Below are 15,829 nucleotides of genomic sequence, written 5' to 3'. Positions count from 1 at the left end.
ATAGATAAAAATGCCATTTTATTATCATTTGAATCAGGCTTAATCACACTCAGTGAAGGGTTCTTTCATAAAAGCAGCTAGAAAACCAGGCCTGGAGTCCTAAATTGGGACTCATTCATTTCTTCAGATACATCTTGTGATCAGCAGGCTCATGCCCATCTTCAGAGAAAAAGAAATGGCCAGAGAATAGGCTCAAGTCTAATTCACCTAACAATAAAGACCAAAAATAGAGAAAGAGAGAACTCAGAATACCATCAGAGGCAGTCAAAAATAAGAGAGAGGCCGGGCGCGGTAGCTCAAGCCTGTAATCCCAGTACTTTGGGAGGCCAAGGCAGGTGGATCACGAGGTCAAGAGATCGAGACCATCCTGGTCAATTTGGTGAAACCCTGTCTCTACTAAAAATACAAAAAATTAGCTGGGCACGGTGGCGTGTGCCTGTAATCCCAGCTACTCAGGAGGCTGAGGCAGGAGAATTGCCTGTACCCAGGAGGCACAGGTTGCGGTGAGCCGAGAACGCGCCATTGCACCCCAGCCTGGGTAACAAAAGCGAGACTCCATCTCAAAAAAAAAAAAAAATAAGAGAGAATGCAGAATACCATCAGAGGCAATCCAAAATAAAACCCCTTTGAGAGAGAGAGAGATAACTCAGAATACCATCACAGGCAATCCAAAATAAAACCCTTCGGAGATTCTGAGAAAAAGTTTATATTCTGTTGATCGGTAAATTACGAGGTGGCTTAAGATTGGGTAGTAATAAGGAAAGAAAATAAAATTTTTCTTCAGAAGGATGCTTTGTTCAACTAGGTACTAAAATTGCTCTAAAAGCTATTTCCTACTAAAATATATATGCACAAATATTAAAAACATATTAGTTGATATTTAAGATTTGTAGATTTTTAGAAGGTTTAGTTTTGTAGGAAAATCTAATTGTTTAGAAATAAAATTACAACCTGAGACACAGTTATTTATGTCTGGAAAAGACCTGTGTACCTAGTGGATACTAACTAAATTTCAATAATAGCATCTAGGAAAACATAAACAATAGTGGATATTAACTAGATTTCAACTATACATAGTCCCTGACTTAGGATGGTCTAATTTTATGATTTTTCAACTCTACGATGGTGCAAAAGTAATACACATTCCATAGAAATGACACTTTGAGTAACCATATAACCATTCTGATTTTTACTTTCAGTACAGTATTCAATAAATTGTATGAGATATTCAACACTTCATTATAAAATAGGCTTGTGCTTTTTCCTAACTTGTAAGCATTCCAAGAATATCTAAGGTAGGCTATGCTAAGATATAATGTTCAGGTTAGGCATACTATATGCATTTTCAACTTAAGATTTTCAACTTATGGGTTTAACAGGATGTAACTCCATTTTAAATCAAGGAGCATCTGTATAGTATATAAGTATCTAGGAGGAAATAAACAACATTTAAAGGATGATCGACCTTACATATACTTATTTGCTCAAAATGCCCCAATTCCTGAGAAAACAGAAATGTTTGTTTTTCTATCTAACTTTTTCAGCTGTCAGAATTTTCCAGATATAAAGGATGATCTTAATGTAGCAGCTTCATTTCAGAATTCAGAAGTCAGGGAATGTTGTACTTTGCCAGTAATACTGGTTTTTGCCTAAAGGTGGAATGTGTAAATGCCTTCTTAATATCATCACTACCTTCTATCCTTAGTAACATATGCACCTTTTTCAGACTTTTTTGTCATATCCTTAGTTTTGATTCCCATGCAGCCACTGAACTGTCAACTACCTAAGCAACACCTAGTCTTAGGTTCCGAACTACAAGCCCATCTGAACACGCTGTCTTGCCTAGTCATTCAATATTTATTTATTTATTTATTATTATTTTTTTAATGGCAACAAAATTTTGCCATTATTTGCATGTGAACAAATACTATGGGATAATGTGCTTAGTTAATAGCAATAAAAATAAGGTGCTTTAGGGCTCAGCAGAAAGGATGAAAAGTAACTCAGGGAAGATATCACAGAGCAGACACAGGAGTAAGTTCTTAAAGGACCATAAGAAGGTATTTTTGAGGCACAAAAAAGCACTACAGGAAAAGACAATTGAGGTAAAAAAGTATGAACTGCAATGAACTTTCTTATCTTTGGCAAAAAAGTAATCTAGTATGGCCAGTGTATTCAGAGAGAAAAGGTAGGTTGGGGGCTTTCAATAAATGGTGCTGGAAATACTAGATTACCAAATGCAAAAGAATAAATTAGATGCTTATCTCATACAAAATAATCAAATCAAAATGAATCAAAGACTTAAATGTAAGATCTGCAACTATAAAACTCCTAGAAGAAAACAGGAAAAAGGCTTCATAACACTGGTGTTGGCACAGATTTCCTGGATAACACCAAAGGCACACACAACAAAAGCAAAAATTGGCAAGTGGGTCTATATGAAACTAGAAACCAGTAAAGGAAAAGAATCAACAAAGTGAAAAGGCAACCTACAGAATGAGAGAAAGTATTTGTAAACCATGTATGTGATAAGGGGTTAATAATATCCAAAGGAATGCCTATAACTCAATACCAAAAAACCCCCAACTAACCCAATTTTTAGAAATGGAGAGTTTGAATAGATGTTTCTCCAAAAACATGCACATAGCCAACAGGTATATGAAAAGGTGCTCAACAACATTAATCATTAAGAAAATACAAACCAAAACCATAATGAGATATTACCTCACACATGATGGATGACCACTATAAAACAAAACAAAACACAACAAGTATTGCCAAGAATGTGGAGATATTGGAGCTTTTGTGCACTGTTGGTAGAAATGTAGAATGGTGCAGTTACTATGGAAAACAGGGTGAAGTTTCCTTGAAACTTAAAAAATAGAATTACCATATAATCCATCAATTCCATTTTGAGTATTTATCCAAAAGAATTAGAAACAAGATCTTGATGAAATATTTGCTACATAGATCTATTGTACAACAATGTACATAGAATCAACAATACAGTTGACCCTTGAACAACCTGAGTTTCAAATGCACGAGTCCATTTATATGCAGAATTTTTTCAATAAATACACTGAAAATTTTTTGGAACACTTGTGACAACTTGAAAAAAGTCACAACTTGGACTCTGTAGCCTAGAAATATCCAAAAATTAAGAAAAGTATGTCATGAATGCATGAAATCTGTGTACATATTAGTCTATTTTATCATTTACTACCATAAAATATACATAAATTATAAAAAGTTAAAATTTATCAAAACTTATGCATACACTTACAGACCATACATGTTGCCACTTGCAGTTAAGAGGAATGTAAACAGAGGTAAAGATGCAGTATTCAGTCATAAGTGCATAAAGTTCACTGTAGTACATACTGCACTATTGTAACAACTGTGGAGCTACTTCTAATTGCTATTGTGGTGAGCCTAAGTGATGTATCTGGGTAAAGTGTGTGTGACTCTATTCATCTTTGCCTGGGCAGTTCCTCTCTCCAGTAAATTGAATATCACAGGAAAAAGTGATCTCTTGAGGTTCTTGCATATTTTTTCATCATGTTTAGTGTGCAATACTGTAAATTTTGAATAACATTGTGGGACCCATACAAAATGCGACCAGTAACGTTGCAAGTACTCCCAAGAAGCTGAAAAACGTCATGACATTTAAAAAGTTGAATTGCTTGATACGTACTGTAGACAGAGGTCTGTAGCTGTAGCTGTGGTTGTCCGCCATTTCAAGATAAAATGAATCCAGTGGAAGGACCATTGTGAAAAAATGAAAAGCCGCCTGGCATGGTGGCTCACGCTTGTAATCCCTGCACTTTGGGAGACCGAGGCAGGTGGATCACCTGAGGTTGGGAGTTTGAGACCAGCCTGACCAACGTGGAGAAACCACACCTCTACTTAAAAAAAAAAAAAAAAAACAAAATTAGCTAGGCGTGGTGGCACATGCCTGCAATCCCAGCTACTCAGGAGGCTGAGCCAGGAGAATCGCTTGAACCTGACAGGCAGAGGTTGTGGTGAGATCACGTCATTGCTCTCTACCCTGTGCAACAAGAGTGAAACTTCATCTCAAAAAAAAAAGAAAGAAAAAGAAAATGAAGAAAGAAAGAAAGAAAGAACGAAAGAAAGAAAGAAAGAAAGAAAGAAAGAAAGAAAGAAAGAAAGAAAGAAAGAACCATCATTGTAACCACAACAGCAAGTGTGAAAACCCTGCACTTTTTCTGAAAGACCTTTTTATCATGTAATGAAAATGCAGCACTGATAAGGGTGCATGACTTCTGAAAGAAAGGCATACCTATAGATTTTTACATGATTTTAGAAAAAGCAAAGTCATTGTAAGAACACTTAAAGCAAAAACAAGGTAAAGGATATAAAGCTGTAGAATTTTTTCCATAGGTTACTGGGGTGGGTGGTGTCCGGTTACATGAGTAAGTTCTTGGTGATTTGCGTGATTTTGGTGCATCCATCACCTGAGTAGTAAAGCTGTAAAATTTAATGCCAGCAAAAGATAGTTTGATAATTTTAGAAAGAGGTTTGGCATAAAAAAAAGTCAGACACAACAGGAGAAGCAGCTTCTGCCAATCAAGAGGCAGCAATGAGTTTCTAGATGTCATAAAGAAAATCACTGAAAAGAAAGGATATCTACCTAAATAGGTTTTTAATGTAGAAGAAAGTGCCCTATTCTGAAAAAAACTGCCACAAAGGACATTTAGTAGTAAGGAAGAGAAGCACCAGGATTTAAGGCAGAAATGTAGTTAACTCTACTGTTTTGTGCAAATGCATTCAAGTTTATGATCAGGACTGCCCTACATGTAAAGTTGATAACTCCTGACCATTGGAGGGAAAAGATAAACACCAGCTGCCAGTCCTCTGGCTACATAACAAGCAAGCACGGACAAGAACCCTTTACCTGGTTGGTTCCACCGATGCTTTGTCTCTGAGGTGAAAAGTACTCTGCCAGTAAGAACTTTGAAAGTTCCTTTGCTTTTGGACAATACACCTTGTCACCCAGAACTCCGTTAAGTTCAACAATGAAGGTGCTGAAGTGGTCTACTTGTTTCAAAACACAACATCTCAAATTCAGCTTCTAGATCAGGGCATCATAAAGAAACTTTAAGGCTCATTACACATGGTACTCTATGGAAAGGACTGTCAATGCTATGGAAGAGAACCTCAAAAGAGAGAACATTATTAAAGTCTGGAAGATTATACCATTGAAGAGGCTATCGTTGTTACTGACATCAGACAATCTGACAGAAGGGTTCCAATGATTCAATACTGCGTTGATTTTTTTAATCACATGGACCCTACTACAACAAAAAGAAACTAAAGAAAATGACAGGAGGATCAGTACTGTATAGAATATTATAGATATAATTACTGTGTGACTTTTTTGCTTTCTCATTTCTAGAAACATTTTGCCTCCATCTCTTTTGATTCTACCATCCCTAAGACAACAAGAGCAACTTCTCCCCTTCCTCCTCCTCAGCCTATTCAACATGAGGACAACAAAGATGAAGACGTTTATGATCCAGTTCCACCTAAAGAACAGTAAATATATCTTCTCTTCCTATGATTTTCTTAACATTTTCTTTTCTCTAGCTACCTTTAAGAATACCAAGTAAATACAGTGTATATAATATATAAAAAATATGTGTTAATTGATTATTTACATTATCAGTAAAGTTTCCAATCAAAAGTAGGCTATTAGTAGTTAAGTTTTGAGAGTCAAAGGCCATACATGGATTTTCGACTACAAAAAGGGAGGGGGTAGGAGAGTTGACACTCCTAACTCATTCCTTGTTCAAGTGTCAGCTATACTACATTACACACTTAAAAACTTGTTAGTAGGGTAGAGTTCATGTTATCTGTTTTTATTACAATAATAACTTTTTTAAAGGTAGGTTTGGGTTATGTTCAAAATGACTCTGTAAGCTACAGTATTTGGACTTGTACTATGAGACAAAATGGTCGGAAATGTGGCTGTGTGAAAGAGTATGAAGAGAAAAGAGAACTTTTGGAATTATCTTTATCTTACCCTACCTTCATCAAGCTCACTGCTGAAATCTAACTCCCTGAGATGTTAAGGATCTTCATTTCACGCCTTGTCTCTAAAATAAACATTGTCCAAAGTCCTAGGTCTAATACTAGTTTCCATAAGCAACAGAAACAGATTTAAAAAAAAGAAAAAATGCAAAACTCCCAAATCTTCAGATTCAGTCACTATAATAATAGAAAACCCTCGACCATGTACGTTAATTAATTTTTAAAATCCAAGAAAATAACAGCTAGTTTTTATGTGAAAATCTCACATTTTGGCCTTTGTAATATACATGTCTTTGTATTTTACTAAGAAACCTATATATATGTAGTCAGTAACTCTTTTAGTATTCACTAATAATTCATTCTTTTAGTATCTACATAAATTTCTGGCCTTATCATTTATTGATTCCTACCCTCACTATGACAAATTTTTAAGATATTAGAAGTTAAATAGGCACACTGGTAAACAACTGAATAATTGCAATAAGTCATGCATACAAAGTGCAAACAACTACACCAAAAGTTATTTTCTGTCAAGCAAAAGAAAATGGCTTATCTCTAATAATAACAGCTAAACTGCTATATTCTGTAACTCTCAGTCAAACAAACTGCAGCCTACTTACATAGCATTGTAAATGGAAGGTTTAGTCACTGGGCTACTGAAAATTATGCTTATTAATCAGCATTACAGGGTTGGAGGGACATTAAAAAAGTTTCATGAGGATTAAACTAAGTAATGAATAAAATTAGTCAATACTATCTCAAAGAAGTGCCATTTGTTATCCCAAGAAAAACAAGACCAAAAGGACATTAAGAATATAATTATAGATTAAGAGTCCCAACTTAAAAGTTTCTCTCTTCCTTTCTGCTTACTATCTTCAAGCCACACTGACCTGCTTTCTGTTCTGCAAGGCAAGCTTGCTCTCATTTCAGAGTTTTTATACTATTTCTTCTGCTTAGAATGTTATTTCTTAAAATTTCACAATAGTTGACTTCTTATCACTTAAGCCTCTATTAAAATAGTGTCACAAATATCACACACATTATTCCTGATCACACTATCAATAAAATGGGTACTGTTATCTTTAGGTCACTGCCTAACTCATTAACCTGGCGTAGTTTCTTCAAATCACTTACCATTAACTGTTTGTCTGCTGCTTCTACCAAAAAACATACGGTCTTTTAAAAATTCACTACTGTATTCCAAATACCTAAAATAGTACCAGGCATTTAATAATAATAGATAATCCTGTGCTACACACTGGTTTAAGTGTATTACATGTACTATTTCAGTTAACCCTTACAACAACTTAAGGTAACTTCTAACTCATATTTTATAATCAGGAAACCATCTGTAAAATAATTTTCACATAAGCAAGATGGTTAGCCTTTTATCTCTTTTCCCAAGCATATAGTACAAAACAGGAGTTGGCATCAACTTGCCAGATGGTATGTATTAGCTCCTAATAAAGTGCTCCTAATAAAGTGCCCATTATTGACTCTGAATCTTTTTCTTTACTTTAAAAAGTACTCAAATGTCATGAAATAGTTTAAAAAGTCTCATCAAATTCCATTCTAATCACAACTATTCAATCATATGATACTTTCTTTAATTACTAAAAAAGTATTCCAATTAATTGAAAAAGCATAGTTTAAAAAGTCCCACTGACTGGGTGCGGTGGTTCAAGCCTGTAATCCCAGCACTTTGGGAGGCTGAGGTGGGTAGATCACAAGGTCAGGAATTCAAGACCAGCCTCGCCAACATGGTGAAACCCCATCTCTACTAAAACCACAAAAATTAGCCAGGTGTGCTGGGAGGCGCCTGTAATCACAGCTACTGGGGAGGCTGAGGCAGGGAACTGCTTAAAGCTAGCAAGTGGAGATTGCAGTGAGCCGAGATCACACCACTGCACTCCAGCCTGAGTGAAAAAAGACTACTTCACAAAAAAAAAGGTCCTATCAAATTCCATTCAAACCACAACTCTTAAATCACACAATACTTCTCCACTGTCTATAAATTACAGAACAGGAAATATTTTAAAGAGATTACAATGAAGTCATCATATTCTCCAGATGTCATTGTATGACTAAATTGAAATATTGTTCTTCATGAACTCCTGTACTATCAAGAACTTAAATATGTATAATGGCCCAAACATGAGAGGTTTATTTTGCAAAGGACAGCAAAATCCTTCTTAATGCTATCACCTAAACCTAAAACTACTGAGATTTAAGAATTATAAAAATGTAGTTTAAGAAAAAAATCGCAGAAACACTAATTTTAACTTGAGAGGAACTCTTTATATACATATAAAATTCTGCATAGGCCAAATGGTTTCTTCAAATGGACTACTTGATTATTTGAGAACAATTAACGGGGAAAATAAGTTTCAGTTTCCATGAGATTCTTACCTGTATAATGCATCATCGATCTCCACAGATGCTGTTGACATAATGGGCAAATTTTTATTTGTGCTGGAAAAAAAAAACATGGTTATCAAATATTCACATTTTATAATGTAATATTTGATTATTTGTGGGATCAGATTCACCAGTTACTAAAAGTTTTCACAAATCAAACATGTATTTTATTATCTACCACTTTACTTATATATTTTTAAATGGCCTGAATTTAAATTCTGATCACTTGTTCTATCCTGTGTGGATTTTAAGATTACAGAGCTCATCATCTTTTATTCTCAGATGTCAGGTCTGTTTTATCAATGGTACACACACACACACACACACACACACACACACACATTTTGTTTTCTTTTTTGAGATGGAGTCTCATTCTGTCACTCAGACTGGAGTGCAGTGGCGTCATCTCGGCTTACTGCAACCTCCAAGCTCCCGGGTTTAAGCGACTCTTTGCCTCAGCCTCCTGAGTAGGTGGGACTACAAGAGCACACAAAGTCCAACTAATTTTGTAATTTTAGTAGACACAGGGTTTCACCATGTTGTCCAGGCTGGTCTCCAACTCCTGACCTCAAGTGATCCACCTGCCTCAGCCTCCCAAAGTGCTGGGATTATAGGTGTGAGCCACTGTGCCTAGCCATTTGGTACATACATTCTAATAGATGTGTATCTCAGCTCTCCCTGGATAAACTCATTCAATCCTGTGGATAAGTGTATATTGATTATATTTAAACTTATTTCTCCACATATGACTGATCTTTCCTCTGACCTCCAGATTGTATACAATTGCCAAAACAATGAACTCTTCTGATGTCTTAACTGGTATCACAAACATAACAAATTCCAAAGAGAATTCAATTACCCCTGCTTCGTCCATTCTTCCCATCTTTCTTAACTCATTTTCCGGTACCATCATTTATTCAGTTGGGCCTGAAATTTAGGGATCTTCTTGCTTGAATAATTCCCCTACTTTCTCCATCTAAGTCCTGTTAGGTCTGCCTTCAAAAGAGATCTCAAATCTGATCACTTCTTCCTACTTCAATCCGTACAATCTGAAGCCAACCATCATCACATTTCACCTGAGCTATTTCAAAGCCCTCCTAACTAGTCTCCTTATTTCCACTATTGTCCTTCCCCTTTGTTCTCCATAAAACAGTCTAAATATCTTAAAATGCAGTCAGAAATTATCCCCCAACTTTGGAGTACCCTTCAGTGGATTTCCTTTACTTTATTTATTTATTTTTTTTGTCACCCGAGCTGGACTGCAATGGTGTGATCTTGGCTTACTGCAACCTCTGCCTCCCAAGTTCAATCAATTCTCCTGTCTCAGCCTCCTGAGTAGGTGGGATTACAAGCATGTGCTACCACGCCCAGCTAGTTTTTTTTTTTTTGTATTTTTAGCAGAGATGGGGGGTTCGACACCTCACCACGCTTGAAAGGGGCAATATGTCCTGTCTCCCAATTACCTCTCCAATTTCAACTCCCACCACTCTCCCTTTCTGCTTATTATTGTCAAGCCACACTGACCTGCTTGCTTGTTCTGCAAGAAGCCAAGATTGCTCTCATTTCAGAGTTTTTACACTATTTCTTCTACTTGGAATGTTCTTTCTTAAAATCTCAGAATAGCTGACTTATCACCTAAGCCTTTATTAAAATAGTGTAACAAATATCAATCACGTACATCATTCCTGATCACGCTATCAATAAAATGGCTACTCTTATCCTTAGGTTATTGTCTAACTCATTAACCTGTCATAGTTTCCTCAAGTCACTTACCATTAACTGTCTGCCACTCTTACCAGTACCAGAAAATGTACGGTCTGTTAAAAGCTCACCACTCTATTCCAAATACATAAATAATACCAGGCATTTAATAATGATAGATAACCCTGTGCTACACACTGTTTTAAGTGCTTTAGATGTACTAATTCAGGTAACCCTTACAATAACAACCTTGTCCAAACAGTGGGCAGGCACTATTGCTATCTCCAATGAACAGATGGCAAAAAAGAGGCTGAGAGAGGTTCACTTAAAATTTGCCCAAAATCACAGAGCAGGCAAATGGCACTGCCAGGATCTGAATCCAGGCAGTCTAGCTCTTGACTACCACACATGCTGCCTACTGCCTCTGATAGTAGACATTAAAAAAAGCACTTTAAAAAAACCTGTTAAATGGGCCAGGTGCGGTGGCTCACGCCTGTAATCCCAGCACTTTGGGAGGCCGAAGCGGGTGACTACCTAAGGTCAGGAGTTTGAGACCAACCTGGCCAACATGGTAAAACCCTGTCTCTACTAAAAACACAAAAAATTAGCCAGAAGTGCTGGCAGGTGCCTGTAATCCCAGCTACTCTGGAGGCTGAGGCGGGAGAATTACTTGAACCTAGGAGGTGGAAGTTGCAGTGAGCCAGGATCACACCACTGCATACCTGTCTGGGCAAAAAGAACAAGACTCCGCCTCAGAAAACAAAAAAAAAAAAGCAAAAAAACCCCAAAAAACTGTTAAATGAATATATTTTAAAAGAAAAAAATAATCTAAATATAACAAACCTGACAAAGTATACTTATTATAGTAACATTTACAGCAGTGCTGGTCTCAATTATTTCACAGCATGGCCTTCAAAAGGTTATCAGTAGGAAACACAGGGAAGCAGAGATAATTCCCAGGTATGGCCAACCAGTCTGGGGCATTTGGAGCTGAAGCACTGTGAGAGCTGAGATCAATATACTGGCAGAAGTGCAGGCCATTCCTAGTTCTGAGAAGCTCTTATTGTCAATTAAAGGATTCTAAATGAAATTCAGATTTGGAATCCAACTTTCTAGTCCTAGCATTAATAAATAAGCCAAGAATTTGTAAACAAAGGTAATTAAAACGTTATCATTTAACTCACCAAACACTGACACGTATCAAATGATATCAGCTTTTAGCTAATTAAACGAATAGCTAGTACAAAAATTGATTGCAATTACCAAGGCAAATCAGAAGATAGCTGTGTTCTAAAAGATCAGCTATCTAATAAAAAACACACACATACACGCATACACATTTTGGGCATTGTAACAAAATATAAAAATAAACAAAATTGGTTTCTTTTTTTTTGAGACAGGATATCTGTCACTCCGACTAGTGGAACGATCTCGGCTCACTGCAGCCTCGACCTCTCCAGACTCAAGCGATATGCCCATCTTAGCCTCCGAGTAGCTGGGACTACAGGCACGCACCAACACATCCAGATAATTTTTTTATATTTTGTGGAGATGAGGTTTCGCCATGCTGCCCAGGCTAGTCTAGAACTCCTGAGCTCAAGCGATCCGGCCGCTTCAGCTTCCCAATGCGCTGGGATTGCAGGCGTCAGTAACTGAGCCCGGCCAACAAAATTTGTTATTATCTACTTTCCTATCATCTTACCCTACTACACTTTCACTTGCTGTTTTCCTTGCTTGGGGAAGGGGGGCAATAGGCCTGTGAGTAAATCTGAATAAAAACGAGAAGAGCTACATTGTAATTAGCTCTGCCACTTAATGGCATGACTGGCACTTTTCAGAAAGTTGTGCCTCACTGGAATATTTCAAGAATATGTAAAAATAACATGATCTATAAGACAATCAAAACGTTTCAAATAAGACGCGGGTTATATTACATAATATACCACAAGTCTGGCAGTGTTGGCAATGGCAGACAATACCATGAAACTGAAAGCATCCCTGCAGTCTGAAACTGGCGAAAAAGCTACAGGTTTACAAAGTCTCACATCAGCTGAAAATAATACATCCATCATTTCTATCTTGGCATGGTGTATTCTGACAGTGGTGGACAGGATATCATTACTTGCTTTATTAATTATGAGATGACTTACAGAGGAATTACTAACCAAGAATCTGGTAAAGGCCTGGCACATTTTCCCCTAATTTTACAGGGGCGGGAAAGACCCAAAGAATTTCAAAACCAAGTGGGAAATAAGAATGGGTAACTTGTATATTTTTTTCCTGGCCTCTTTTTTTCTTCCGTAGTCAACAGAGGCCTCGGGGTGTCCAGATTGCTACTGATTCGTTCTTACTAAGTTCCTTCTGGTAATAGTTTTCAAAAGAGGATCTCAGTGGAGGTACACAGAGGCGCTCCCAGCTTTCTTTTTACGGAAAGGAGGAAAGGTGCTTGGCACCAGTCGGGGAAGCTCACGCCAAGTGACCGGGACCAGAACTCGCTCTCAGCAGGAGCCCCGCAAGTCTGGTGAATGGGAGGAAGAAGGATCCTGAATCCCAGCCAGAACTGAGAAAGCGCACCTGTGAGGTGCGGGAAGGGGACTTTCTCCTCTGGAAAGCCGGGAACAGCGGAGGCCCTAGCTCACGTCGCCACACCCACTCCGCGCGCGCCCCTCACCTCCCCAAGCCGGCTCTGCTCGGCCTCGCGGCCTCTCGGGCGCCCCCGGCCCGCCGGAGAGAAAGAAGCAGAAACCCTGAGCTTGGGTCCCACCTGCGAACCCTCACCTTCGCCCGCCTCGTCCTCTCACCTGCCAGTCCCCCAGGAAGAGCAGGTCGCCTCTTCCCTAGGAGAGGCGGCCACCGTCTCGGATCTTTCCATAGTCGCCTGAGACTCCGCCGCCGGCTACCAGGAGGTAGGAAAGGGGGCGGGACCGCGGGGGTCAAGGGGCGGGCAGAGACGTCATCAGAGAGGGCGGGCCTGGGGAAGCAAGGATCCCGGCAGCACTTTCCCGTCAACCCTTGGGGCGTCCTGATTTCCGGTTTGGGTGTGGCCGCATGATGTGCTGTGGTGGAGGTGGCCGAAGTGGGCGTTACTGTTGGGACTGGCATCCGGCAGATGAAGATGGAACCGAAGTCCAGAAGTTAGTCGTCACCCTTGCTCTGCAGCCAAACAAGCAAGGCTTTAGTAACTCGCGAAATGATGGGATTGCGTTGCAAATCCTTAAAAGAGTCTTACAGTAAGAAGAGGAAACAGCTTCATTTGATAAATAAACTGAAGGCTAGTAATAGCTCCAGATTGTCAGTGAGGGACACCACTTCAAGATATTATGTATTTAATAGATGATTTGAGGGACGGGCGCGGTGGCGCACGCCTGTAATCCCAACACTTTGGGAGGGAGGCCGAATCACCTGAGGTCGGGAGTTCGAGACCATCCTGACCAGCATGGAGAAACCCTGTCTCTACTAAAAAAAAAAGTACAAAATTAGTTGGGCGTGGTGCATGCCTACAATCACAGCTACTCGGTAGGCTGAGGCAGGAGAATCGCTTGAACCTGGGAGGCAGAGGTTGCAGTGAGCCAAGATCACATCATTGCACTCCAACCTGGGCAAAAAGACCAAAACGCCATCTCAAAAAAAAAAGTAATAATAATTTTGGGAGTCCACTACGTTTGAGGCACTGCCTCAGATTTAATAGAATCATGTGATTTTTAGTGCCATAAATGACATTAGGTCATTCCAGTTTGGTCCCTTCAATTTGTTGGTAAGAGAAAGGAACTTCCGGTCAGTGCAAGTGTCTTGGTCAAGGTCATAGAGCTAATCACTGTTAGATTACCAGAACATATCTAAGGAGTTCTCATATAATTCTTTCCATTTACTTCCGTGTCACCTTTCTTAGAAAGCAACAATTAGTTGGACACAATAACATTAGGATTTGTCTTTCACTTTAAATAACAGTATATATTTGAATAAACATCTGCAGGATTTTTAAAGGTAGCCTATACTTTGACTTTGGGTATTATATAATTTTCTGTGATGTATCATATTTTTAATTAGAAATTTTTCCTCTCTTATGTGGAGATGAGGGTCCAGGCAAAACTGTATTATCCTTTGTGCTCCTCTATTCTCTTCAAAATTGCACATCTTAAAATACCTGGAAGCTTAATGTTACTCACCTGTAGCATTGTCCATGTTCTCAATCCGGCTGTGAACCTTTCCCACATTAAAATGTACTTGATCTATGCTCTATTCTTTCAAGGTTCTGCTCCAGCACTAAGTTTATTCCCTGTCTTTTCTCTTTATTTTAAAATTAATACATATAAATATCTTTCGCTATCCCACCCTACAGATATTGTCAGTTTCTTTGTTTCTCTCCCTCTGATTTCCCTTCTGTATTTATTTTTTTCCTAAATATTTGTTGAATGCCTATTAAACATTAGAACTTAATGGCTAAACAATAAGTAGACAATAGTGATAACATTGATCACCAATTTTATCCAGTTCATTGTGAGAAGACAAAATTAGAAAGTAAATGAAAAATTAATTTAAGAAAGTGACTTTTCTATGAAATAGAATGAGTGTTCCAATGAGCTGAACAGAGAAGGTTGGCTTTAAAGGCAGAAAAGGACTGAAGAAAGCGAAACAGAACAAAAAGCAGATTATTTCAAAGTTGCTTTCCTTGTAAAGGTTAAAACAGTATGCTTTCTTTTTTTTTTTTCCTGTGATTTTTTTTATTGCATTTTAGGTTTGGGGGTACATGTGAAGAACATGCAAGATTGTTTTCTTATTATGCCCACTAGTTTAACTAGAATCTCCTGGTTTTTTGTTTTGTTTTGTTTTAAAAACTGGCTCATTTTTCCAAAGTATACTTTAATAGTATGGTGCTTAGCACAAGCAACTCCATTCTGGTTTAATCTAATGGGGCCTAGTATAGAAGGCTAGTCCAAAACAATGGCCTGCCATTACCCACACTTCTTTATATTATAACATCCATGAATAGAGGATGCATTTAAAAAAATAAATAAATACAGAAAACAATGTGCATCTTAAAATTGAGCGCATGTCAGATTTGACAATATGTGGTGTGAATTATTTCAGGCAGGTAACAAGGAACCAGATTTAACAGATTTTAATGTTTTGTCACATTTGTAAAATGAGAAAGTAAACTAGGCTATCACAACTTTTTGACAGTGAGGATTTCCATCATAAGAAAGTAGGACATACTGAGGATATTTAAGGGGAAAAAGTATAGGCCAAGGGTTTTACATCTAGCAAAACTAACTCATATACAAAAGGTACAAACTGTTATGAACAATTGATAAATCAACATTTGATGAGACTAGCATTTTCATGAGCCGCTCCTGAATAATTAATTAGAGTAAGAGTGTCTGACAATCAGAATTACTACAGAAACCTTGACCTAAGATTTGGCTCGGGTTCTTAACAGCCAAATTATAATCTGTTGCATTTATTAGCTTTTGTGTTTCTTCTAGTTTATTACTAATTCTCCTGAGTTCTGTTACCTCATTTCTGAGGTTTTCTAATTCAGAATCGAGTTGTTCTTCCGTATCTTGTACTATTTTTTAATGTCATTTAGCTAGTTTCAATATAAGAAATTACTTCGTAGTACAACTTTCAGCTATGTTTTTATTATGTTATTATGATATTT

General features: G+C 37.8%; 1 protein-coding gene across 9 annotated transcripts in view; it reads right to left on the bottom strand.

Annotated features, from left to right (window-relative positions):
* The window catches only part of UBA6 (ubiquitin like modifier activating enzyme 6), a 75,829-nt gene extending 62,731 nt beyond the window's left edge, over positions 1-13,098 (bottom strand). For 4 of the 9 annotated variants that reach the window (XM_078367136.1, XM_078367139.1, XM_008993249.5 and 1 more), the window contains exons 1-2: positions 12,949-13,098; positions 8,461-8,523 (exon numbers count right to left, since the gene is read on the bottom strand). Coding sequence is in view for 5 of the 9 variants with exons in the window: in XM_008993249.5 (XP_008991497.2) it covers positions 8,461-8,501 (41 nt within the window). In the remaining 4 variants the exon portion in view is untranslated. The remainder of the gene's footprint in view (positions 1-8,460; positions 8,524-12,948) is intronic. The other 5 variants (XM_035293628.3, XM_078367138.1, XM_002745791.7 and 2 more) reach the window with 2 other exon arrangements.
* Positions 13,099-15,829: the final 2,731 nt, after the last annotated feature.

Source organism: Callithrix jacchus, chromosome 3 (assembly GCF_049354715.1).
Source record: "Callithrix jacchus isolate 240 chromosome 3, calJac240_pri, whole genome shotgun sequence".
Classification (NCBI taxonomy): Eukaryota; Metazoa; Chordata; class Mammalia; order Primates; family Cebidae; genus Callithrix; species Callithrix jacchus.
Note: the sequence above shows the minus strand (reverse complement) of the source record. Positions and strands in the feature narration are given on the sequence as shown.